We start from the raw sequence: 25,994 nt of genomic DNA on the forward strand, positions 1-25,994 counted from the left end.
ATCACTTAGTTCTACATTAGTGCATCTGGTTTAGGGGAAATGCTGCAGATGAATGTATGTGTTTGATGTACTGACATCAATGCAATCCCATCTGAAAACAGGATTTTCCTTATCATATACCTGCAACCATTTGAAGGGAAAACCTGTGAACAGTTCCCTAGTAGCCATCTGTCCTTCTTATGCCAGTACAGTGTAGACAATTATAGCAGTATTCCTTTCAACCTCTTGAACAAAGTACATTTAAAAGGTTTGATCAAATCCTCTTTATGCAATATATGTCACATTCAGTGAATACAAATTGATGACCTTGCCCTTTGCCCTGGCAAACTCTCTCTGTCTTTCCTCTATGAAATGGCATGCTCGAATACAATATTTTCTTAAATGTTGCCTTGATTACATACGGAGAGAACTCAGGCAGCTAAATGTTAATTAAAGGAATGAATGGTGTTTTGTAGATGCTTTTCTTGTACACAATTTTTAACACTCTCTCTCACCTCCAATATTATCTGTATAATCAAATGCCAGAAAGGAATATTATCCAAGTAGGTTCAAAGAAATGGCACAACCTCAAATTAATACAGAAAACTGAAATCCTCCTTTTTGTACCAAAGCACCAACAAATTATCTTTAAAATTATATAAAAAAACCTCAAGCACAAATTATGTTTAATATCTTACACAGATAAAGATAATTCATTGGGCTGCTGTGACTGAAACAGACTAAAGAGCACGTCTCCTTTTTGTTCAGTTTAGTATGCAAATGGTTGTCAAACAGCCAGAGTAGCCAGTTTCACTGATTTGTTCTACACTGCCAGTTAATCGGTCTCCTATTTCATCTGTATGCAACCTTCATACACATGTACAGGAGAAACAAAAGAATAGTAAGGAAGATATGAGTGCTTACCTACAAATTAACAGGGGACTCTCAGCGCTAGAACTCAAGTTATTTGAATTGTTTGTTTTACAGTAGAGCCAAATGGTTAGACAAACCAATGTGCAGTGAACTGTATGAACGTATCAGGCAGTTTCTTTCTCCAAAAGTCTATAACCTAGCTTATGAGACATATATTAAAAAATCCCAGGGGACAGAAAAAAAAGCCAAGAGACAGATAGATATATGAGGCAGTTTGTGTGGTTTGGTTGCCTTTTTTTTTTTTCCCCAACTTTTTTTTTTTTTTTAACAGAGATCCCTAGAGAGTCACAGAAGTTAATAGTAATGGCATGAAGTGAACAAGGGCACCTAGCTGTTCGTGTGCTCCAGAACAGAATGGATTCAGCAGATATTTGTATAGTGAGTTCAAGTACAAGGTATTGAGATCTAGCACAAGACAAGACTTTGCAAAGGGCACATCCAGAGCATTCAAAGCATTTAACATAACATTATGTGTAATGGGCTGACAAAGATGATGCACGAAGAAGAATTGTTAAATGTGCATTAATTTTGTGTTGACTGCTATTGCTTGAGTACAAGGAAGGTAAAAACTGTCATTTGATAAGGGGCTGGTTACTAAAAGGAGAAACAAAGAATATTCTGTGTTACATGTACGTCACACTTAATATTAACAATGATTAATACAGAAAAGACTGTTTCTTTGTTCTCCATTTGGGGGATAAGAAGACCTGTCCATAAAAAAATGGGGACTGAGGATTCCCCCACTTTGCTTCATCAAGCAGCAGGTAAGATAGGTAAGATGTCCCCTCTGGAGCAACATTGCCCACAACTCCACTGATACAACATTGGTACTCACAAAGGACATTTCTCCTCTAATTTCTGGCACAGAAGTCAGAAGAGTTCAGGTTCCATCTGTATTGAGTACTCTAGCAGGCTTCTTCTGAACCTGTTCCGGTAATACCCATGCCCCTCAGAAGCATTACAAAGTTTTAATCTGTGTGACTGTCCTGGTTTGAGCCAGGATTAAGCCAATTTTCCTTTTACTGATTTTTTTTTTTTCCTTCAGTAAGCTTTCTTTTAACTAGTCACAGAGCCTTCCAGCTAAGGCTGATAAGAGTGGAATGTTTTTCTAACTGCTGGGTCTTCAAGGTCGCACCTTCACTCTGCTGGCTCAGACACTACGGGGAGATCTGTGACCCGCCCCCTGGTAGGAGGCCGAGTTAGACAGACAGCAAAGTTGGCCAGAGATATTCCATTCCATGTATCTACGTAAGCTCAGAGGAAGGTCAGAGATCACAGAAGACAAATTCCTTCCTGCTTCATCCCTTCTCTTCCATCCACGGCCGGTGTCCGGGGAAGACTCTGTCCATCCATCACCTTTGACCCTTAGGCTCAAGCTCTCCTGACCCTCATCACTCTGTGCTTTCTCCAGCACCAGCTCCAGGATTTCTCGGGACTGTTTCAGCTCAGGAGATGCTGTGGGAGTGGCTGGGGGTGGGGGGAGACGAGAGGCTTTTGCAGATATCTGAACATATTTGAATATAATTGTATATATTTTCTTATATCATTAGTGTTTAATTAAAGCTGTGTAATTTAGTTTTCAATCCAGCCAAGTCTCTCTCTTCTTCTCTCTCTCCTTCCCTACCTGGATGGGAGAGGGAGGGGATCGAGAGCATTGTTGTCGGACCTGAGTCAAATGCTGACAGTGACATATCTCACAGATATTAAAATATATCACTGGCACTTAGGAACTTTAATAGCTTTAAAAAAACCCACTAAACAGTGTTGACAATATATTAACTGTTCTACTTGTATTTTTATCCCCATTTAGTGCTATTTTGTATCTCAACTCAAATCCAGCATTTGAGAATTCATATTATCTCAAAAATATTTGCAGATGTTCCATTTAAGCAAAAAGGGCTTGAAAGCAGTAACATTTCTCCAGCTGAGAAGACATTAATCGTAGTTATGGAAAGAAAGAATATTGTGTACCTGATACGACATGCAGCTCAGGGAGGGAACCCAGTAGAGCCACGAGGACATTACTACCAGAAAGACCATATATGAGTAAGTGTATGAGGTTTTTTCCATTTTTCTAGCCATTAACAAATCTCAAGACTGGAATTAAATATCATAGAATCATTTAGGTCATAAAAGACCTTTCAGATCATCTAGTTCAAACATTTAGAAACTAATGCTGCCAAGTTGACCACTAAACCATGTCCCTAAGCACCACATCTACATATCTTTTGAATGCCTCCAGGGATGCTGACTCTACCACTTCCCTGGGCAGCCCCTCCCAGTGCCTGACAACCCTTTCAGTGAAGAAATTTTTCCTAATATCCAATTTAAGTCTCCGCTGGTGCAACTTGAGGCCAATTTCCTCTTGTTCTATTGCTTGTTACTTGGGAGAGGAGTCCAACACTCACCTTGCTACAGCCTCCCACCAGGTAGTTGTAGAGAGCAATAAGGTCAATATAAGGTTGACGAGAGAGATGAAGCATGCGTGGTTGTTTTTTCCTAGCTAAAGCTTGGAGTGCTTCAGCACTTGACAAGATAAACTTCAAAATACGCTACCAAAAAACCTCCCAAAAAACCTTATCCAAACCCCCCAAGTAACAACTGTTCCTTTTAACTCTTGTTCTGTAGGAAAACTTTAAAGAACCCTTGCACTTTGGCACCAGAAAAGACTTTTCCATTTATTTTTTATCAGGGCAGAATTCTACCTTTTATGTCTACACAAGACACAGCTTCACTTCAGTCTGCTCTAGCCAAGCTGACTAATAAACTGTTCTCCTTAGCCTCCTCTCCTTTGTCCACAGTTAACCATCACCTCTTCTTCAGGCACACACGAGTTCATTTCTAAAATGGATTACAGACACAATCCAAGTGGGGAGAAATAAAACCCAGGTTTTTGTTTTTAAACTCGGCTCGTTTCACTGTCTAAAGCATGGCCCAAGAAAACAATATATTGGCACCTTTTTTTCTGCAGCAGGAGAGGAGCTGAAAGCAGGGTCATCACCTCTTAAACTGGCTTCATCACCAGAGAATTCAGTGAAGGATTATACCTCAGACAATTAAAAAAAAAAAATTTAAATTAAAAAAAAATAAAATCCTGTTTTGCTGGATCACACTTGCCTTTTGAAAATGCTGTTAAAAAAAAAAAGTGCCTGTAAAAAAAAAGAAATCCTGACAGTCACTGAACAGGAACATTTGTCATTCTGAGCACCCTGTCTCTATCTACCGAAAGAACCCTCAAAAGACAGGGTAACTTGAAATGACAGAGTAAACACATTTATGAAAAGCTACCCCTTATTTAAAACATGGCTGCAACATTTGAAGCACATTGCTTGATTTACCAAAAAGGCAGAGCAAGCAAAGCTAGAAGTTTAATGTTCTTCAATGTTGCCAGGCATCAGCAACAACCTGCAAAGAGCTGAGATGCCATCCCTGAAACTCACAGAACTGCCTGATGCCCATTTTGACCTACTTTGAAACCCATCTTTCTGCCCTCATTTTTTTTCCAAACAAGGTTGGCTCCCAAATTATAACATTTCTTTTAAAAGTTCAAGTTCTTATTTTGACCAGTTTGATTTTCATGTTTTTAGTTCCATTCATCCAAACTACCTATTGAAATCAGTGCATTTCTAATGATCTGGAATTTATGGTAAAGTGCCTCTGGCTTGACTTACTATAGAAACTCTATTAAAGCATCCCACCAAATACCCCTCTCCCAGCCATTTCATCATTGTTCAGGACTGTAGAAAATAAAACTTGCACCACTCAAGTCTCCTGCAGGACCCCACAGAAAGTTCTTACTGTGGCAGGTACCATAACAACCAACAGCCTTTGACCTAACAACCTATAGTTTATACTGACAAGCCTGAGCAAAGGATATAACCTCAAACCTGCTCCCCAACTTGTTTCCTGAAAAGGCTACTGTATCTTTGTTAGACAGAAACAACTTTTAGTCACTCCACAGTGACAGCAAAAGGCTTGACAGCTCCCTAGAGAAGACATGAGACATCCAACACGTAATTTCTAGCAGGTAAATTTTCTAAGTCCACTTGTGACTTCTTTGGAAGCGTTTCTTTCTGGTCACAGTAAACCTATTCAGTTTTACCATCTCAGCCATATTTTCAGTCCTTCTTAAGATGAAAAACTTCTCTTAACCAAGAAAAAAATTCAAGTGCATAAGCTTAAAAAATACATTTTCTTGCAAATATTATGCTGTCCTACACCATAATGCTCTCAGTGGTTCTGCAGTCCCCATGATACACATTTTGCCTTTGCATTAAGGATTACAAAGACGCTTCAATTCACAATCCATGATGCCATCACCCTGATGCTGACCACCACCACCACCTTCTGCCAACACAACCAGAAGCCTCCCTGTGCTGAAGAGGCCTGACACCAAGCAGATGGTTTGGCAGCAAACAGGACAAACCAGTGCAGAAGGACTCCTCTCGAGTACACCAGTATATTTTCCACCAATTGTGGCATAGATTTTGAATTACACAGAGGCAGAGGCTTGTGAAAGGAATACTGACAGTGGAGACACAAAGCATCACCCAATTTGCAGCTCACAGACAAATCTAGAAAACAGCCAGTTTTGAAAGGGCTGGTCCTTTGGTAAGCAACAGAAATCAAACAATGCCAAAAAAATATGTGCACTGAGCCAAGAAGGCAGGAAAAACTGCTTGCCACATATACAAGACTCCCAGAAGCTGTGACAGAATAAGGGAACTGAAGTCTCTAGTTTTTCAGGGATAGCTGTTGTTAAGAATTGTGAATAGGAAATTTGTTTTCTGAAGTCCATGATTCTTTGCTTTCCTGACAAGTGGTTCTTGCTCAGAGTAATTAGAAAATCAAAGCCTCAACTCATCACTAGGTAAGGGGAAGGTGTGCCTATGATAGACTAAAAATAGTCATCATAGACAACAGGTTGGCTAAGCCTGGGCCAAAATTCTTGTAAGGGTGTCCTTTCAGGCTCCATTTCCACTTTTGAACTTGGAGGCTAAGCATGCTTGCAGAGACCAAAGTCCTTCCAGAAACTCAGAAGCCCAGATCTGCTCCTTTTCAAGAGTAAGATGCTGATAATACCATTTTTCTGTGAGGTTCTTTTAGTTTCTACCAATTGCAAATATTACTGGGAAACAGAAACTGGGAGCTGTCACTTTTCACAAACAAGTCTTACAATGCTGTGCCTCCCAGCACTTGACCTTGTGTGTGCTACTTGCATCCTTCTTTAGCATCTCCTTTAGCAGCCATGTTGTGTATTGCTGATCTCTGGACTAAGATTCTGGTTCCATGACATCAAGGCCAGGTTTACTCAACTCAGGAATGACATCAAGCATAATCTGACTTGTAAGCGAGAGGTAATCTACTAGGAAGCAAAACTAGTCATAGTCTTCATCCCGGGCTACGTAAGCCTGTGGGATTCAGAGATTGGATCCAACTATGGCAGGCTGATGTCTACCCATGGTGACTGCAATTCAGACCTGCTCCACTTTAATTATAGGCTCAGGTCAAACAGCCTATACAACAAAACACAATGTGTGTTTTGTGCTAGTCACCCAAGTATTTATGAACCAATGCCAGAATACAGGGAAGTGGAATTCTTGTTTCCTATTACTGGTCCTAGGAGATGACTGGTGTTTTATGTTTAACTAGGCTGTTTGTATCAGCCTTTGTCTGTGCACTTTTGGTTATCCAAGTAGGTCCAAAGGCTTCAACTCAAATAACAGACATCAGACTCTGCAATGCTTCAGTCATAAAACATCTGCACACACTCAATACTTTGAAAAGGCACATCATGCTATCAGAGAGACAAATCAAGCCTCTAACAAACTCCTTCTGAAAAACTGTGCCACACTAATTAGCTCCATCTACTGCAGATCTGAACTGACTTCATGAAAGCTTTTAATTACCACTTTATCAGAATTAGCAAATAAATGTGAAGCACACAAATATTATTAGTAAAATACTGATATCAGACCTAAGGCCTCAGGGTTCGTAGACCACAGAGATAAAATAGCATACAGACAATCTTTCTTATGGTCTGATTTCCTAAGTGTTGCCTTAAGCTACAAATGAGTTTCAGATGCTGCCATGCTCTTTCCTCTTCCATCCAACCTTTTACTTTCGTTCCCACATCCTAGAACACCATCTTCTCACTTAAGACAGCTGCATGATAAATCAGACTACTGCCATGGTCAGGATTTAAAACACAACAAAGCACAAGAAAGCCACATCAAACATTGAAAGGGTTATTATAATACTCAGGCCAGGTCTGTCTTCTAGCCCAGTCCCACTGCTAGTTGTGTTAGGGCAATAGAAGACACAGCAACCTGTAGAGTATACATAGGAATGAACAGCCGTAAGTGCTGCTAAGGAGAACAGGCAACGCTCTTGTTCTCTTCTTTTGCTTCCCTGGAATTACAAGAAGGCTTCACTTCCCACATCAATACAACACTGCCAGCAGCAGGAACCAAAAGCAAAGCAAGATACCCCTAAAACACATAGTAAATGAAAGTGAAAGAAAAAAAAAATAATCTTTTAAACTGCCTCTTCCTCACAAGTGTTAAACTGATCTTTCAATTATTGATAGCTCACTTTCTCAAGTGACCATTAAACTGGAAGCTGCCCAAATATGTGTTGATATTTAAAGACAATAGTCAATAAGGATACTGACAGCCTTACTAAAAAAAAAAGTGAGCAAGCCCTATGAGAAGCAACTTTGTAACCTGGGACTATGACTATACTTGTAGTGTGCCCCTGTAATTAATTTAGTTGAAAACTGGAACATATATTAAACCTACTCCTATTTAATGTCTATAGCTTCATATTAAAATGTCTTTTAAGCCACTACATTAAGAGAAAAATGAAGCTTTTGTAAATGTTTTTGCTTAACATGGCAGTGACATATTCAGTGTGAAATGGACTTTTATCTTGTTATATAAAACAAATTCAAGTTGTGTAACATCACTCCAAACACTAAATTGCAATGAAAAAGAGCACATGAATGTACAGATATGAATTCAGAAAGAAAATAGTGAAAAATCATATCTCCTGAAGTTAAATTAACTGAACAATAACTCTCTGGCTACACTCTAGCAGCTTCACCAGTCAACCTATCAGTTGTGAAGGCTGGGGGGAGGAAGGAGAGATATTGCATAAAGTGAAAATTAAAGTCTTCTCGTAAAAGTCAATACATCATCTTAAGCTAGGAAAAAAAAAAGGTCCCTAAACATCCGTAACTATCAGTAATTGTCATTAAAAGCTCTCATTATATAGAGTAAGTGTAATTAGAGCATCTTGCCCACACAGGGTGCAGCACACAGAGAATGCTAGAAGGATTCATAAATTACTGCCAAATCAGTCTCATTCCCATCTACCACACAATCTGCTGTAAAAGAGAAAAATTGTATTTACACACATTAAGGCAAAGCCCACTGGCCTCTACAAAATTAGCCTAAACACGAAATGCAGTTATTTGAGGGACTCCCTATTTCATTATGTGTCTTAGAAATAAAGGGATAAAGTTTGCCATCAATAACGCTGAGCATATCTGCTGAACCCCGCAGATTCCAGGGCATTAATAATTTAAACTCTTATGGGAATTCTGTCATGGTGGAGATAGGACTTGTCTGCAAACAGAGCTCGGGGGATGTTCAATATGATCTATTCTAGTATACACACACAATTGCTACATTTATCATGATGCAGAGGAAAAGAATGGTTCTTTCTTAAGGACTTCAGGAGTGTTTCTTCTGTAATTTACACAATAAAACCTTTGAGTAATTCTAATAAAAAAAACCCAGGTTCTAAAAAGATACTGCCGTAAGATTAAACTGAAAAAGTTTATTCTCTCTGCGTAGTTATTACTTGTGCATGTACAGTGGTGTTCAACACATTAAAAAATGGTATGGGAAGACTGCAATCCAGCTCCTGATAGTAGTGTTATCTATACAAGATGCTACTGTAAACACAGATACTATATGAGATTATGGCCTAAGTAGAAAAAGCTGTGTGCTATACTCAGATAATTATACTTCTAAGTGCAAATTTAATATGCAAAACAATCAGTTATGTGCACAACTGCTAGATCTCAGTACAAAACCCTTTTTTGCACATGCTAATAGTAAGCACAGAAAGAACACATCCTTTTGAGACACGTTATTTCTTAACACAGACAAGATTCAAGCTTTTGTGCAATTCTTAGAATACAAATCTAATTCTTAGAATATAATTTTCAGAAAAAACTTCAAAACCATTTATGTCCACACGCTTTTAATACACCCACAATGTACCTTCACTATGCCAGGCATGCACAGCTCAACGTGAACCACAGTTCCTGAGTGGCAGAAGGACCGATGCTCCACCACAAACTTCAGGCACTAGAGAAGCTAGTGCAGTACTTATAAATCCAGAAAAGAAATATTTCGAGGTACTTTTAATTTGCTAAATCCCTATCCAAATAGTATTTCAGTCAAGTAATTCACAGGTGATGAGGAGAATCTTAATGGAACAAGGCATGTCTCAGCATCTTAGCCCTGCTGATTAGCTTTTCACCACAATTTAAGATAGTCCCTGTAAAATCTGGAGGGTAATGTCCAAAGGCTCTACAAAACTACTGCCTGATTATCCATTAAAACAGAACTCTTTATGAGTTCAGTTTGAGAACTTTATCATGTAATGTCATAAACCAATTATTTTTCTAGTGGGATATTCGTAACAGAATCAGTCTGGAAAATCTAATTCAAAAGTTTACCACTATAACAGCTTTTATTTGATGTTAACACCCTGAAGAGCTATGCTTCCACCTCAGCTTAAACATGTTACATTAGTGTTGGCTCTCATGGTTACATGGACAAGGCATTTTGTATTTCGGATGACAAAAAGAAATTACAAGAGTGAGAGCAAAAGACAGGCAGAGGGTGTGTGGCAATTGGGCAGAGGGAACATGGAAGACACTTGTGGTGTGTGCATCCTCCCGAAACAGGAGCTCCATGTCAGGGGTCGCCTCAGGGAAACCCCAGTCCAGCCTGACCGAAAACTTGCTGTTCTTCCTTCTGCACTGAAGTCATCACAATCCAAGCACTCCCCAGAGATCTGCCAACTCTCTCCCACTTACGCTTCTTCAATAGATCATCTTAAATTTAGACCTTCCACTCTCCCAGGTTCTCCTGTCCCAAAACCCTTCTCCATCACAAGCCTCTTTTTAATCTGCTTGGACATGTCAGTACTCAACTGAACTCTGATGACTGCTGGAGCTCCCTCTTGCTGGTTCTCCAAAGAGGAAGAAACTCCTCCTTACTCTGACAAGGTTTTAAGAAATCCAGGCATTAATAATATAAAAAAAAAAATTATCTGGACAGCCTAGAGACAGTGACTAGCACTGTAGCAAAACATATGCCTTGAAGTCTTAATCTGTATCACTCTAATCTGGGGTGCTTGAACAGCTTTATGAAACAGACAGAAAAAAAAAACACTATGATGTTATCAGTGATGGCCTTTTCCATCCCTGGAAGAGGTTATAAAGGGTTTTTAACAGCTTTTTAAATTATTCCTATAGCAAATAAAACAAATTATACCTCCTCCCATATATTACATATGGTATTATTTTCTGTACATTATTTGATAACATTGGCTTGACATGCTCTCCACACAAGTTCAGCTGGCATTGGACTGCACTGATGTCTGAATTAGCATGACAATTTTAATACCAGGAGTTTGAAAAATAAAAAAGGAGCGAGCACAATGCTTTGCAAGCATTTATGACGTAATAATAATGTCACAACTTGATGTACAACTCCGATATATTTTTCCAGATGGAGTGATGTATCCCATTTTGACAGATCTACCCCTTTGCTCAGGGTAAGCAAACTGAGATAGTAACAATGAAATTCTGTTTTAGTTCTCCGACTTGAATACATATACACATTGATGGGATTTTGGAACTGGAAGACAAAATGGCAGATGGAACAGCTTTGCTGGGAAGCCCATACTGTCATTAGGATGGGACCAAAAAAAAAAAAAAAAGCAAGCGCAGCAAAACCATACTTGTACTTTTACTAACTGAGTGACTAAACTAAGCAATAAGGTATTACTTTATAGACACTAAGTTTCATCTAGGTATTATTATTTTGTGAGCTGTTTGGGTTACAGTGATGCTCTTAGCTTGTCTTTTAATTACCTACTAAAAATATGGAAGGCAATAGGAATTAATACATTTTACACTTAATTCATTTAGCAGTTCTTCGTTGGGGACATTACATAGTCTATAAAATGAATTATCTGCAGTCTCTCGCTCTTATTTAATTGGTCTGCAAGATAAGAAAGATGGATAAAAGCTGTTTCTCAAAGTCAATAACCAGAAAAATCTCACTGAAATGCAATACATGAACTAAGGTTAGAGTAAAATTTACATTGTTATTTTGCTGCTTTATTATACTGCCTTATCTGTATTATGAACACAAGTAGTCTTTCAAGGGACTTTATACCACTTCACATGATTTTGCACTCACTGTAGGGTACTCAGTTCTGTAGCACAGGGAAAGATACAGTGACCATCACTGAAGGAACAAAAACACGTGTATCTAAGCATCAGTTAACAGAAAGGAGAAAAAGAGCTAAGTCCAGGTGCCTGTGGGTAGAGGTGTATGGAAAACAGTGAAATAACTGGAATTTTGTTGTTGTAGTTCTTATAGAAGAAAAGTAGATACATGTAAAACTTTTGGAACCATTTACAGCCTTTTCAAATTATAAATTATTGTTTTGCCATCTGCATGCTATCTCCCAGGAAGCACTGAACAGACACTTGAATATCTGTTCCACTGACTATAACCAAGCTTTCTCAATCCACATACAGAATTCATGGAATATGGAGTAGCTCTCTCCAGCTAGAGCAGAACTGCTGCCAGTGCAAATACCACATCCCATGAGCTAACGGACACGACAATTGTCTGCTTTTCAAAAAAGCACTTTTTCTATGACCACATACTTTTAGAACTAGCAGATCCTAGGACTACTTACTACTTCCTAAGAAAAACTACAAAACCTGTTATTTTCTTGCAGACATTCTAGGTGAGAGAGGACAGCACCATTTCCCTGTTAATTGTCTTCCCCACTAGACAGATGTTAGGCTATCCTCACAACAGTCCACAGTCAGAAGAAAACCGACTGTCCCTTGTGCTGAGCAAGAGCCTCCGTACTGCTCCTCTCTAAGAGATTCTCTCAATCCACTTCCAATTCTCATTTATCTGAGAATTAGTCCTCCTACAGATTGATTACTAGCTCCAGGCACCTGATAAGTCAGGACAAAATTAAATTCACAGGCTATTTCAGTTTATTAGCAGGTTACTGAGTTGCTGGAAGAAAACACCCTTCAGTCCTCTCCCAGTGTCCTCCTACCAAAACTCCAATAAGCTTCACACCACCCACACGAGCAAGGCACCTGAAGATCATGAAGCGCAATATCCACAGAAAGCCTATGAAGTCCAGAAAAGAATGACCTGTAAATTAACACCTTATACCCCTTTGATAGAAGTGTGCTAAAGGACCAATCACAAATTTCCCAGTGTCTGAGGATTTGTACAGCAATACTGTCAACATTTATTCTCCTTCCTTTATAGAAACTGTATTTAACCACATTTGTGTGCTTGCACCACGCGTTCCCATAAAACACCTAACTGGCCAATAATCTTATACAGTGGATATATCTAGCTGCATCATATACTCCCTTTCCACAGCAAAACTTACACGATGAAGCAAATTCTATTAGCTGCTCATCATGTACAGTTAAAAAGACTACAGGGAAAAAAACCCAACATAAATGCACAAGGACCTTCTCTAACTGCTGCCCCATCTCACACAATAAAATTAATAATTTAACTACCTGAAACTTCACATGTGCAGGGCACTGCAAGTAGACCAGTGGCATTTTCACTTCAAATTTATATAGTCTTTAGTCAGCATGCTTAATCTGCATTTCTAACACCTGCTTCAGTCAGCTGTGAAGGGCAATGTTATCTATAAAATTTTCTTTCATCTTTGTACTGTCCATCTAACAAAAAATTATATGATGGTGGATAATTATTTGACTTTAGAAGGATATGAAATTTTTCACAGTTTTTTGATCATTTCTTGAAAGACATGTTCGCATATTTGACATTTCATTTTATTAAAAGGTTGGAGTTATTTTAAAAAACTCTGGCTTTCACATTATTCACATTATCTAATTCTATGTAATATATTTCTCCTTGAAATAGTTAACATTTGCTTTCCATACGCTAGTAAAAATGTGGGAAAGAAACTAGACCATAATTAAGCAATGAGGCATGACAAGGTGTGCATTTTCAAGCCATTAGTACATACCTCAAATGTACCAGGAGGAAGAAACTAGAAAGACTTTTCCACTCAAGTGGGCATCAATGCTAATACTTCTATCATACCACAGTAAAAAGTGATATATTAAGAGTATGCAGAAGGGGTGAAACCACACAAAGCTTTCATCCAGTGGGTTTATGACAGGCAAAAGAGCTGTTCCCAGTCTCTATCAACTGGTCTTGGTCAAGTTAAACACTAGAACAAAGGTATCCAATGAAAGTATCTAATGTTGAGCTTTCAAGAAAAACCAGAAGGTAATACGAAACTTGTTTTATAAATGTAGAATCAACATCCATCTTCATATATTAACCTACAATTGTTTGTGTTCGACATAAGGTGGTTACCACATTCAGATACAAGCAAGAATAATTATTTTTATTTTGATGTAAAAAAATAACAGATTTTCAAATGCTTCACTTTGTCAGAGCTCACAAAGTCTTTGCAGTGTTTGACTCTCTTTTGTGCAACACATTGAGTTTTTAATAGATAAAGTCAGATGATAATTTATTCTGAACTTCCAGCAACTCAACAGGGAAAGGACATCACATAACCATTCTTGCAACAAGACCATAAACTGGAGTTGACCAAGAGGTAACTTCAGAAAAATATTTTAGAAAAATAATGTTGTGATGCTTCTACTCTTTTTTAAAAAAAGACTGTAAGAAATAAACACTTATCATCACTGAAATGAAGGAGAAGGAAAGAAGATGCTGGGAGGTGATTTTATTCATGGGCACGAGCAAGCCCGAGTCTCAAGACAGGCGCAAGCGTTAGCTCCAGTATGGTTTGGGTTTTGTTGGGGTGGGGATTTTTCAGGTTTTTCTGTTTGCTTGTTTTTACACAAAGTCAAAATGAAAAATCTGTTTCACTGACAAAAGAGTGTTAAAGGAAGCCAGGTAATGACAGACCATTAATTAAAATATTACTCCCCCTCCTTTACAAAAATTATTTTTTCAAATGTGCCATTAAGGATTAAAGCTGTAGGTTGTTTTGGTACTTTGCAAGGAGCTAAGGAAAAATAATAATAAAGGGAGCCTCTCAGCAACAACACAAGTGCAGCCATTCAAAAAAATTAATGAACTGTTGCCGTCTCATGCTGAAAGATCATGAGTCTCCCAAAATTACCTTTTAAAAGGCCAACAATAAATAATAAAAAACCACACATTTCCAAAGGAAGTTCCAGTTTTTATGATAACCATGCCTTCCTTGCTAGTTGAGTTAAAGACTTTGCGAAAGCTTTTGACCTAACAGCTGGCACTTCTCTTAAGACAGTATTTGTCACCCTGACAGCAAGGGGAACGGTTTCCAGTCACTCAGCTTATAGTAGTCATGATATCTCTCTTGTTTTTATTAAGAAATTGTTCAAAGGTTTGTAGCATAAATTTTCACCTTTTTAAAGAAAGCCTGCAAGTATTTCTTCATGTGTTTGTCAGAAACAAATAGAGCAGCTTTTCAGTGCAACCATTTTTTTAAAACTAACATAAAGAAGTGATATGACATCATCCCATGATAAAAACTTCAGTGACTTAACTAGAAGTCAGAAATCCTGATCTTTCTGACAGAAATAGTGATATTTGTTCCTGTTAATTTTACTTTCTCTTGGAGTAAAAAGACAGGAAACTGTTGCAAAACAGAAGACACAAAAGCAGCACCAATGAGTACGAGGACCTTTTCAAAATTATGATCTGCACACAATTTGTGGCCTAGTGTAATTGTTTATTTCAAGTCTTGACCATTAAGAAAAAGTAAGCAGAACCAGAAAAAATAGCCCAAACCAAGTATGTTCTTCTGATAAAAATACTATTTCACAGTAAAGAGGGCAATGATTAATTTTACAAATTATGACAATAGTGATCTTAGACAACAAACTGATCACAGAATCATCACGGTTGGAAAGGACCTCTGAGATCACCAAGTCCAACCATCAGCACACAAAAAAACCCCAAAGAAACAAACACAACCAACCACAGACACTCCACCAAAAAACACCTACAGACCCCCCCACACAACCTCAGCCACTAGAGCATGACCTGAAGTGCCATATCTACACATTTCTTGGTCTTATGCTAAAGCTGTGTATCAGCATAGATGTGATTTACATGCTAATCCAACAAATTGCCTGATTATATAATACCATAACACATACATTTTCCTCCTCTAGATGTTCTCCAAATGTCAGTTCCCAAAGATACATACTCTTTTGACTCTTATTCATTAGCATTAATTTAAAATTGAATCAAGCCTTTTCTAAATTTCCAGTATTCAACTTCCATTAACACGAGAGATGACTGTACCATAATCTGTCTGAGGGCACTTCCATTTCCAGTTTCCCTACACGATGTGATCAGAAGAAATACACCAGATGATAAAATTTAAGTTATTTTGAATGCCTAGTTTTAGATCAAAAAGTTTCACTACCTTTACTATGCAATTCATAAATGACAACTGGACTGGAAGAATAAAGCTGCTCCAACTTCCACAGTATCTTTCTGATTTGCCACAAACACTCTGAATCCTGCCTCCGAATTTTCTCAAGCAACTTCCACTTTTGTTGCTTCTTTTACCAACTTAAGAAATCCTACTGCACGTGAATCCTCAGGTATTTCTTTCCTTGAGAGGCTGTTAATCCATAAAAACAGTAAAGATAAGGGAAGGGGGGATTCAAGTTATTGGGAGGATTCAATGTACTGTCTCAAAAGCAGTCACCAAGCAACAGCATAGATGGGGTTGCTGACCAAAAATGCAGGTGCAAGAAAAAACCCTTCCTACTGTCACATGCAAAAGTGGAAAAAGGAGAATACCCAAATATATTTTTCTTCAAAAAGATGAGAGTTAATTATTTTTGGGCTCCAAAGAGAATACAAAGAGCTACATGTAATGGCCTACTTATCACTACCTTACTTTTTTTGGAAGAACTGGCTGCTTGAGTCTTATAAGACCGAGGGAGATTAATTAAATGCTCAATAGCAAAAGCTAACGGGAAAGCTAAGAAAGCACTGAGACCAGCTGCCCTCCACATTTGGCAGCTGTTAGTTTTATTTTTGTTATTATGGAGATTTTAATGCATTTTCATCTTAGCTGTTGAAAGAAAAAAAAAAAAGGATACTTTTTTTCTGATAATTTAAATGCACATTTTCTTTCATCTGGGTTACTGTTACATACCCTCCTTCTCCCTAACACAAGGATAACCAACAGCAGGGCTGTTACTTGGTAGCTGGATCTCAGGCAGTCTGAGCTGGCTGGCTGTGTAACTCTCTATTGACTTCATCGGTCTTTTCAAATCAACTGTGTCATCAGACAGATCACACATCATCTAGGTGTTATCATACTCAGATTTTCAGTTATCCTCCATCTGATTTCTCTTAGTCCCTTAGCAGCAAGATCTGGCTTACTGCTTCTTAATTTTCTGATGATCATACCTTTATACTTCCTCCTGTTTTATTTTCAAGGAGTCCAGCATTACTCACAGACAAGCAGACTTTTTTTATTTAAAAAAAACAAAACAAAACACAACATTCTGCATCTCTTTCTAAGTGGCACCCACCCTGTCAGTTTGGATTTTGGAGAGACAGATAGGAAAACATTGCGATAGGTGCACACACCTACCCATCCCTCAAAATAATAATTTACATCAAGGGCTCTTTTCAAGATTAACAGGCCTCTGCCACAATAAGGTTTGTTCCTCTGCCTTGCTTGTACTAAAACAGTACAAGCTAACTAAATTTGGGTATTAAACTGAGCATGCTATACACTGAAAGCACAAACACACAGTAAGAGTGATGGCCTACACATTTCAAAATGTTATTTGGCAGATCTGGAAACAGCTGATGATGCCCAAACTTACATTGGAAATTTCAGATCAAGATAGCAGAAATCAACATGAGGATGTTAAGTAACAATGAGAGAATGGAGCACCAGGCAGAGAAAGTTACAGTAAGGCAACATAAGTGGCTCCCAAGATTATTTAAATTCCACAGAATCCAAACTCTTCCTGCCAGGTACATAAAATCTGGTCCAAAGACTCACTGCTGCCATGACCTACCATTCCCTTCCACTCATGGAAAAAAAAACACAACAACAAACCAACAACCCATTGTTCAAGGCTGAGGTGGCTTCCCAAGTAGATGATTAACAAGGAGAAGAACTTGCTCAGAAGTTTGAGAACTAACCAAATCAGATTCAGAGCACAGACCAGCAGCACAACTGTACTGCTTCACACGGGAAGAGGAGACCACAGCTCCTCCAACTGCAGTGACACACCATAAAGCAGCTCCGGTTTGAAATTAAATGAGACTGAATCTAGAATTCAGCACCTGTTGTGAACAGACTTCCTGGCAAGATTTTCTTGTAAAGAGCAGCACAGTAAAAAGGGAATCCCAAATGACTGTTCTACCCTTTTTCATACTGCAAAGACAATTAAGAGGGAACAAAGTGGTATACAAACATTTGCCTGATTTTAGAGAAATATTTACAATATTTGTGCTAGAAATAATTAAGCCAGATAAGCATATCTATCCTAGAAATTAGGATTTAAAAAGCGATCATAAATAAAACCCCAAAATAAACCCAAACCATTCAACATCCATTAAGGTAAAATAAAGTAAATAAATTCAGCCAATTTGCTATTTCCATACGGGTAGATTTCTTTAAATAGTAATGAAATCATTGCTAAAAAATCCATTGTTATTAAAATAAAAAAGTTGGCTCAGCCTACCAAAATTAGATTTGTAAGTTGCTGGTCATTCCCATAATTAAATTTGTGTCACAAATTTGCAAGAAAAATGGACACTATGACTAATGCATTTACTTGCTGCACTAGTGCTGTCAGGCTGTGTAAATCATTATGCCTGCTAAGGCAGAGTAGATAAGAATTCCATACATTTTCATTAACCAGCTAGGCTTTGTGTGTATGTGAAAAGCTAACTTCCACATTTTCTGCTAGCTTTAACTTTCATTTTTAAGACAATGTATATAAAACACTAGCCTTAATTTGAAAAGCCAAGTGGCTGATCAAAAAAATTTGAGTGTTTGAACAGTATGAGCCAGCTCTGTCCCCTTAGAAAGACAGTCAGATAAAACAAAGCCAAACATAATTAATTGGGAAACGGAGATTAATGAAATTACGGAGACCTGGAACAGGTTCCTTCCTTCAGACTGACATGTAGCCTGGACACATGCCTTACTCCATCCCATCGACTTCAATAGAGGAGGCTAAGCTAATCCAAGACAGCATCATAAGAGGTCTCAACCAACATCTGCATTTTCAGCTGCCTTTTCCTCTCTTTTTTCAGGAGTTCAGTGGTAACCAGAGCAAAGACCTCTGAATCCTCTTTTTTCCTCTTGATTTCCTGTTACCACAGACCTTCAGATTTTGGTTGCAGCTCTTTGTTGAAGGGGAAGCTAATAGCTGTTCCTTTCGTACTTACTGCTTGTCACAGTTTGACTCAGGATCAGCAATTAACCCCAAAGCATCAAAGAACCAGAAAACATTCACTCACATCATAAACTGGACACTCCCATGAGTTTCCAAGCCCACTTTCTCAAGCAGAAAGGAAACTGATGAGAGGTAGAAAGAGATCAGACAAGGCTGTTTCTAGTCTAGCAGCGCAGAGCGTTTTGTTAGGATATCCTCTTCTAGACTTTTGGCCCTCTCCTTCTTCCATGCACATGATGTTACATTGTCATTGCAAACTGAGTCATTGCAACAAAGCACATCTCTGCTTCAGTGCAAGAACAGCCTCAATGACACATTACGCCTCGGTGAACTTGAAGTCAAAGAACTGAGCCACCCAGGCAAACACCACAGAACAATCATCAGCACAGCACGTTTTGCAGAATCCCACCTACTTGCTCTGTGCTTTGGACATCAACAAGCATTATTTTTCTGTTGCAGCACAACCTTCAGAAGTAGAAGAGAAATGCTCAGGAAGGAAGGTAATGCAACAACGTTAAGTATCTCACCAGATCCATACTTAATACCCCAAACAGTTTCCTTAGCCTTTAGGTGCAAAAGCATCCTCTCCTACAAGTGGAAGCAGCTGCCTCAGTGCTTTATATCTCAGCAGACCACAGCATGCATTTGCACAATTCACAGTAGCACCTTGCTGATAACCAACCACCCAGTATAAGTAAAATGCTATCAGACTTTATTAAAACCCCATTAAGAGAAAAAAAAAACAACAAAACTTAAATCACTTTTGTTCCACAATTATTGCAAACCAAACCGTTTAAATGAGGGGAGGAGATAATGATATTAACTACCTAACTCAAAGCAATCCTCTGTGGTATGATTCTAAATATTCTCTTGGCTGAAATTTATGTAAATTGAATTCATCTATCGTTAGTTATTACTAATCCAGCTACATAAAAACACTTTTCTGTAACAATTAATTCTTTAAAACACTGTGTTTTAATTAGACTTGGGACATTATTAAACTAAGTATAAATATGTACAGTATCATTCCATGAATTATTTTGCCTGCATATTATAGGAATATGGGCTTTGGTGGAGTTTAAAAGGAATAGCTTTGTAGTTGGTTCGTAGTTTTTGTAAGTCTCCTTACCAGTGAGAAATCTCCAAATGCTTAATCTTTGTGTATTTCTGCTCATCAAGCCATATTTGGCATTTCTACCTTTTGCATATCACAGTGGGTTCCTTATTATATGAATAAACTCATCTCAGTATCACTCTATCATTATGCTGAGTCTTTTCCTGCAGACATTCTGTTCCACAACTCATTTTAATTAAACTTCTCAAGGATCATTTCCTAGTCTTAAAAAAAAAAAAAAAAAAAAAAAAAGGGGGGGGGGGGGGGGGCGTGAAAAGCACCACACATCTTTCAGCCCTTTTAAATCAGCTTGATTCACACCATCTCATATGCAGGCACTGGCCCACAGGGCATAGTATGAGAACAGACAACATACTGTCCTCTTGGCTTTGTCACAGCGACACGCAAGTGCAGCAACCCGCCCATGTGCTACACATTGTAAGAAAAGAAACATAAGAAAACTTGCAGCCTTGCCAATTGTCAGATCCTTCCAAATCATCTCCAGGACATGTGTATGATTATGGTCACAAAGGTACAAAACTGCATCTAAGCCTATCCACAGACAGCACAGCACCAGAAACTAATAACAAAAATGCAAATGTGATTTAGATTCATCATGGATTAAAGATACAGGAAATAAATCTCCACCTATAACCAAGCTGTAAGGTAGGCAGCAATATAAACTAATGGATTTCCAAAAAAAACATCAGAAACTTCCATTGTCTTCTCAGAAACAGGCCAATTATTTTCATATTGTATTGAATAGTTTTGACTTCAAACAATAAGCCACTCAGTTAAAGGCCACCCTGTAGACCTACAGCACTGTAAAACTCATAAAATACTCTGGCTACTTATTACAGTCCCTGGTCTACTATAACCTCATTGCATTTTCAGTAATAAGATTCATCCTATTAACTGAGTAACTGGCAAAGTTTGTAACAGCAAAGGTTTCAGTAAACATATCTGTGATTTATTTTCTGTCATACATAGATATGCCCTGTATAATCATGATTTCAAACTAGGACACCACAATAAGTGTCTAAGTGTTTGTATATATTTGTTACTTAATAGTGGTCACTTACTTTCTAATTGTGATTTTTTTAAAAATCAGTAATTAGAAAAAAATCATCTAGTATTGTGGTTTGATTCTCGCTGATCTTCAGTATCTTTGCAAATTCTTTCCTGAGGCTTTTTTTTAAGACAATTGTTTACTGTGACACTGCTCCAAGATTCTTAAAAACTAACTAAATAAAAATTAAGTTAATAAAAAGTGAAATGAGGTGATTATATCTAAGAGGAACTTTCCAATTATCAGCTCATGGAACTAAGATCAAAACCAGAATCAAGAGCATTACACGAACAAGCAAACTAGCACAGCTTCTCTAACTGAGATTTCTTCAAAGAGCTACAAACAGGTTCTACAAATTAAAACATGTTTATGTTGCTTTACTGGGAATCAGCATTGTAGTCAGGTGCTCTGGGGCCCAAATTCTTATTTGAAGTCAAAAGACATTCTTCTAATGACAGCTGAAACTGAGGCCTTTGGGTATTCAAAGAAACCTCCTGAACGGAAAGCCAAGGACAGCAGAGAATCTGGAGCTAGTGCCAAGCAACAAGAGAAAATGCCATGCACATAAACAAACTTCAAAGTTGCTCTAGCACTGTGATTCCACAGTTTGAGGCAGAAAGTACCTTCTTCCCATTGAAGGAGAACATGATAGATGACAAAAAGGAACAAGTATTGGGGAACTGATATTTTTAAAATGTGAATGGTCATCTATACCCACAAAATGTACATTTGCCCTCCTAACTTTAACCTAATCCCGCAAAAAAACAACACAAAGCATAAATTCAAAGTGTCATGCAAATTCCTCTCTTGACAGTACAGCTTTACATACTTAAAACTCCCGAACTCCAGGTTTTCATAAAACAAATAAGAATAAAATGAGTTACTTTGTACTTGCAGTTTTGATGTTAATTTCCTAATTCTTTTATTGTTCATTCATTTTATACATCACCATCCCCTTTAGGGGGACACAAGACTGGAATTGCAGTATGTATGCTTCTAAACATGCATGAAATTTAGTAAAGAAGAACAAATTAAATCGTTAGCTGCCTAAATAATCAGTTACAGTAGCTTGCCTATATATAAAGTAATTTGTATTTAATATTCATTAATGTCTCTCTAAACAACACATTAATAAAATAAATCTATTCTTCCTTTCTTCATAAATATATTTACTTAGTGTGCTTTACAGTGTCCTTTCTGAATCTTTGTACCCCACCAGATAATTTCTAAACCACAAATACTGTTCCAGCTTTTTAGAGAAACAGATTTCTAGTTGGATTGATTGCTTTCCCGTATCTAGCTATTTTAGTGTGTTCCTCAGAGACACTGAGTGGCTTCACTGTCAGTGAAATATGCTAAACAAATGACATGTCACTGAGTAAATTAGCATCTATTCTCTGATCAGCTGGGTCATGTTTTCTTTTCAAAATCCATGGCCTCTTGATAGAAAATAATGAGTATTTGATGGGCCTTATTAGAAAAATCAATATATTGATGCCCATGTCTGAAGCATCTGCATAATAATAGATTCTTTTAACCCATTAAGGAGAAAATTAAGATGTGTAAACACATTATTACTTTACTACAAGCAGAGACTATTTATTCACTACTTTTCTTAAGAGTTTAGCAAAAATTAAATAAATTGTAAGATCTACATTTAATGGCATGGTGACATAAATTGAAAGATTATTCTAAATTTTTGCCAAATGGCAAAAATGGCACAATGATACTGTTAAAAATAAGACTATTAAAGCACTTGCTATAAATGCTGCATTACTTACCAAAAAACTTCCAAAAGCAGAATTAAATATAGCAGCTGCCTGAAGAGAGAAAAAGATAAATATCAGCAATGGTAAAATAGCTATAGTACAAGAACAAAATGTTATTCCCCCACCCCACAAGCTATTAGATTCTCCAAATACACACATACCCAGAGACCATTAGGCAGTTTGCCGCTGCTTAAAAAATTGCCAGTGGCCTGTAACTTATGAAGACTAATAGGTTCTAGCTTATGCTTTCATAAATAATGTGCTGAAATGGACAAAAGAAGGAGCAAAAAATTCTTGCCAGTAGACTTAAAAGGACTATACACAAGAACTAGGAATATTACACAGAAGCTTGGTCTTACTACTTTTGCTCTAATTTGCCAGAAACATTTGTACATATTTACTTATGTAAAGTTCAACCTGTTTTAACTATAACACTGCATTTTCAGATACTTTAATATTCCATTTTCAATAGTTAAATCAGGCAAGCAAATTAAGTGTTTGTCATAATAAAGTACTGACAAATTCAGAAGTTTCTGTAGTTTGACCAACAAATTTAAAATAGGAACAACAAAAACAAACTAACAAAAAACCCACAACAAAAAACAACCCCAAACAAACAAACCACAAAAACCCCAAAAAGGCCAAAATGTCTAATCATTACTTTTTACTCCACAGTCTTCTAAAATAATAAACAATTTTGATAATGACTTAAGAAGCATTGGTGCTTACCTAAACATCCAGGAAATACAAAGTAGCAGTATTATTTCTTAACATTAACTCATTAAATTCCAGGAAGTTAAAAGTTGAATCTTGAATAGCTTTCCTGAATTACCAAGAAAGAACAGAAACTCTTGTATGGCAGCCAGTCAGATGATGAAAAGCCACACAGCAAAGGTAAGAGGAAAGGGAGTAGGGAAATCTACCGTTTACATGAAGATTTAAAGCAGAGTCAAATTAATCGCCCTGGACACTTCCAGCCACAGATTAATAACAAGTGGATGCTAGTGAGTTCAGCAAGTTTGAATAAAGTCCAAAATCAGGGCAAGAGCTGTAGCTGAACCTGCCTTCTGCTCTGTAAGAGGATGCAATGAAAATGAATGGGTAATGAGATCCTTGGCTCTAGAGAGCTTAGCTTTCTTATTCGAGTTCATAATTAATTCAAAGCTTTGATAATTTCATTAGATTCCTCCTCTGCTGGCCCTATTAATAAAAGATGGCACTGGACCACAGCTCCTCAGTCACCCAAATACAAAAACAAATGCAGACTGTGAAACCTTTGCTGACTTGCTTACTAACAGGGACAATGGCATATGGCACTCCATGTTGTGGAGGGAGCATCTGAACAGATACAGCTAAATAAAACATTATACTTGTCAGTTGTAAACTACAGTAACATATTTTAACACCTCTTCCTCATCAGCATGCCTTTTTTTGAACATAAAAAAGAGGCACAAGTCCAAACAGCTCCTCTTGCCAGAGATCACAGCTGAAAGCAAGAGTACTACTTAAAACAGTTCTTCAACAAGTGTGAATTAAATCAGGATTTTCTCCTACTATTTGAAGCTGTGCAGCTCATAATTTCATGTGGCAAGAGAACACCACATTACACCCATGCACACAAACCAACTGCACAGGACGAGTTTTGATGCAGGAGATCTCCTTCTAGGTAGCTTTTGCTTATGTATCCCTCTTAAGGTTCTATTAGCATTATATTATAAAACCCATCAGGTTTTTTTGGTATTTGTTGGACATGTGTCATTCCTTTACACAAGCCGATTGTATTTGATCACTTCAATCTGATAAAGATGCAGAAAGGTCCCTTTTATTACATCCAGTCTCTGCATTCATGAAGCAGGACCGACACCATTTTTAAGCACACTTAAAAACCTCTTCCTTGCAAAATAGTCTTTGCTGCATAAACCAGTGTAAACCAGCTGTTAAGATCTGCAAGACAGAAGCATCTGGGCTCCACTTCTGTACCAGAAGGCTGGGAGGAAACTTAATGGTCCCCTCCTCCCCATGCAGATTTTGTGTGCAGTGACAGCTACATTTCTGTCTGCTACAAAGAACCCTATCTTTCACTCTCTTCAGGAAAGCTGGTGAAATCCACACAAAATTGACAGGGAGCATAAAAAGTAGCCCTTCTTTCCCTAACATGCTAAACTTGCATCCCTCTCTCAAAAATATCTAGTCCTACCAGAAGCTAGGCTCAGCCCAGACCCTGCTTACAGTGCAAGTGAGCCTGCCAGACCATGACTAGTGATGCAAGAGAAATAACTTTCGTGCTTGACAGCCCTCAACCATCTTCCTGGTCATTTCAACAATGTACAAACAACAAAGCAGTAGCTGGCAAGAACGGATACACTTAGAAGAACACTGTCTATCTAGTTTCAGCCACATCAGTGGCTACCAATCCTAATTTGAGGATCATCTAGAGACATGAAATTTTATTACTTAAAATAAACTTAAGATAAAACAATTCCACTTCCAGGAGAAATTCTGTATCTGAAAAGGCTTTAAAGAGAGATGCTAGATGGTTCCAGTGGTATATATTTTGGCCACCAACAAACTACTATTCCTCCTTCCTTCCTGAAGCACCAGGAAGACTTCTGGGGTTTTTTTAGTATTCTCAAGTATGTAATAGGTACTAAGACAAGAATCTTAGACAGAGTCCACGTTTCAGGTATTCAGCTAGCCATGTGTAAAAATCATAATTCGCGATAGTTCACAGCACACTCATTTGCAATTTTTAATTTCCTTTCTCCAACGTGTCAGAAATTGTCCATGGCAGATGATTAAACACTCATTATAGGCCAAAGAAGAAGGAAAAAAACCCACACACAACAAAAAAGACCAAACAACAACACAAAACAAACAAAAAACCCCAAACAAACAAAACAAAAAAACCCCACAAAAAACAGGAAGACCACAAATTAAGCTGTAATCATTCAGATTATTTGCCTCAGTGAGGGAGGACTTACATGTCAATCAATCTATTTGCAGTTTTCTTTACAAACATTTCCCCTGCAAAATAAATTTAGAAGTAAATTTTTCACATACCCACAAAGCTGGGGCTTATATTTATGATTCTGGTTCAGCTTAAACAAACTAGTAGCAAACTGAACCCACTGCTCCAATAAATGTACCTAGTAGCATGACCCTGTAGAATGTAAACACTTTGTGCTTCCAACTCCCTTCTAACAAGAGGGATAATATTGCCTACATACCTCACAGGGCATTGTCTAAATTAATTCATTGCTTAAAAAGCACTCTGAGATCCTAAGAGGTATGATACAAATAAACATTAGTGCTGACATATGACACAGC

General features: G+C 37.8%; 1 protein-coding gene across 5 annotated transcripts in view; it reads right to left on the minus strand.

Annotated features, from left to right (window-relative positions):
• Positions 1 to 25,994, minus strand: part of SLC10A7 (solute carrier family 10 member 7) — a 151,188-nt gene that overhangs the window by 77,889 nt on the left and 47,305 nt on the right. For 4 of the 5 annotated variants that reach the window (XR_007889440.1, XM_051619086.1, XM_051619088.1 and 1 more), the window contains one exon: positions 22,680 to 22,718. Coding sequence is in view for 3 of the 5 variants with exons in the window: in XM_051619086.1 (XP_051475046.1) it covers positions 22,680 to 22,718 (39 nt within the window). In the remaining 2 variants the exon portion in view is untranslated. Of the gene's footprint in view, positions 1 to 22,679; positions 22,719 to 25,648; positions 25,692 to 25,994 lie in introns of those variants that run through there. The other variant, XR_007889441.1, reaches the window with a different exon arrangement.

This window comes from Apus apus, chromosome 4 (assembly GCF_020740795.1).
Source record: "Apus apus isolate bApuApu2 chromosome 4, bApuApu2.pri.cur, whole genome shotgun sequence".
NCBI lineage: Eukaryota > Metazoa > Chordata > Aves > Apodiformes > Apodidae > Apus > Apus apus.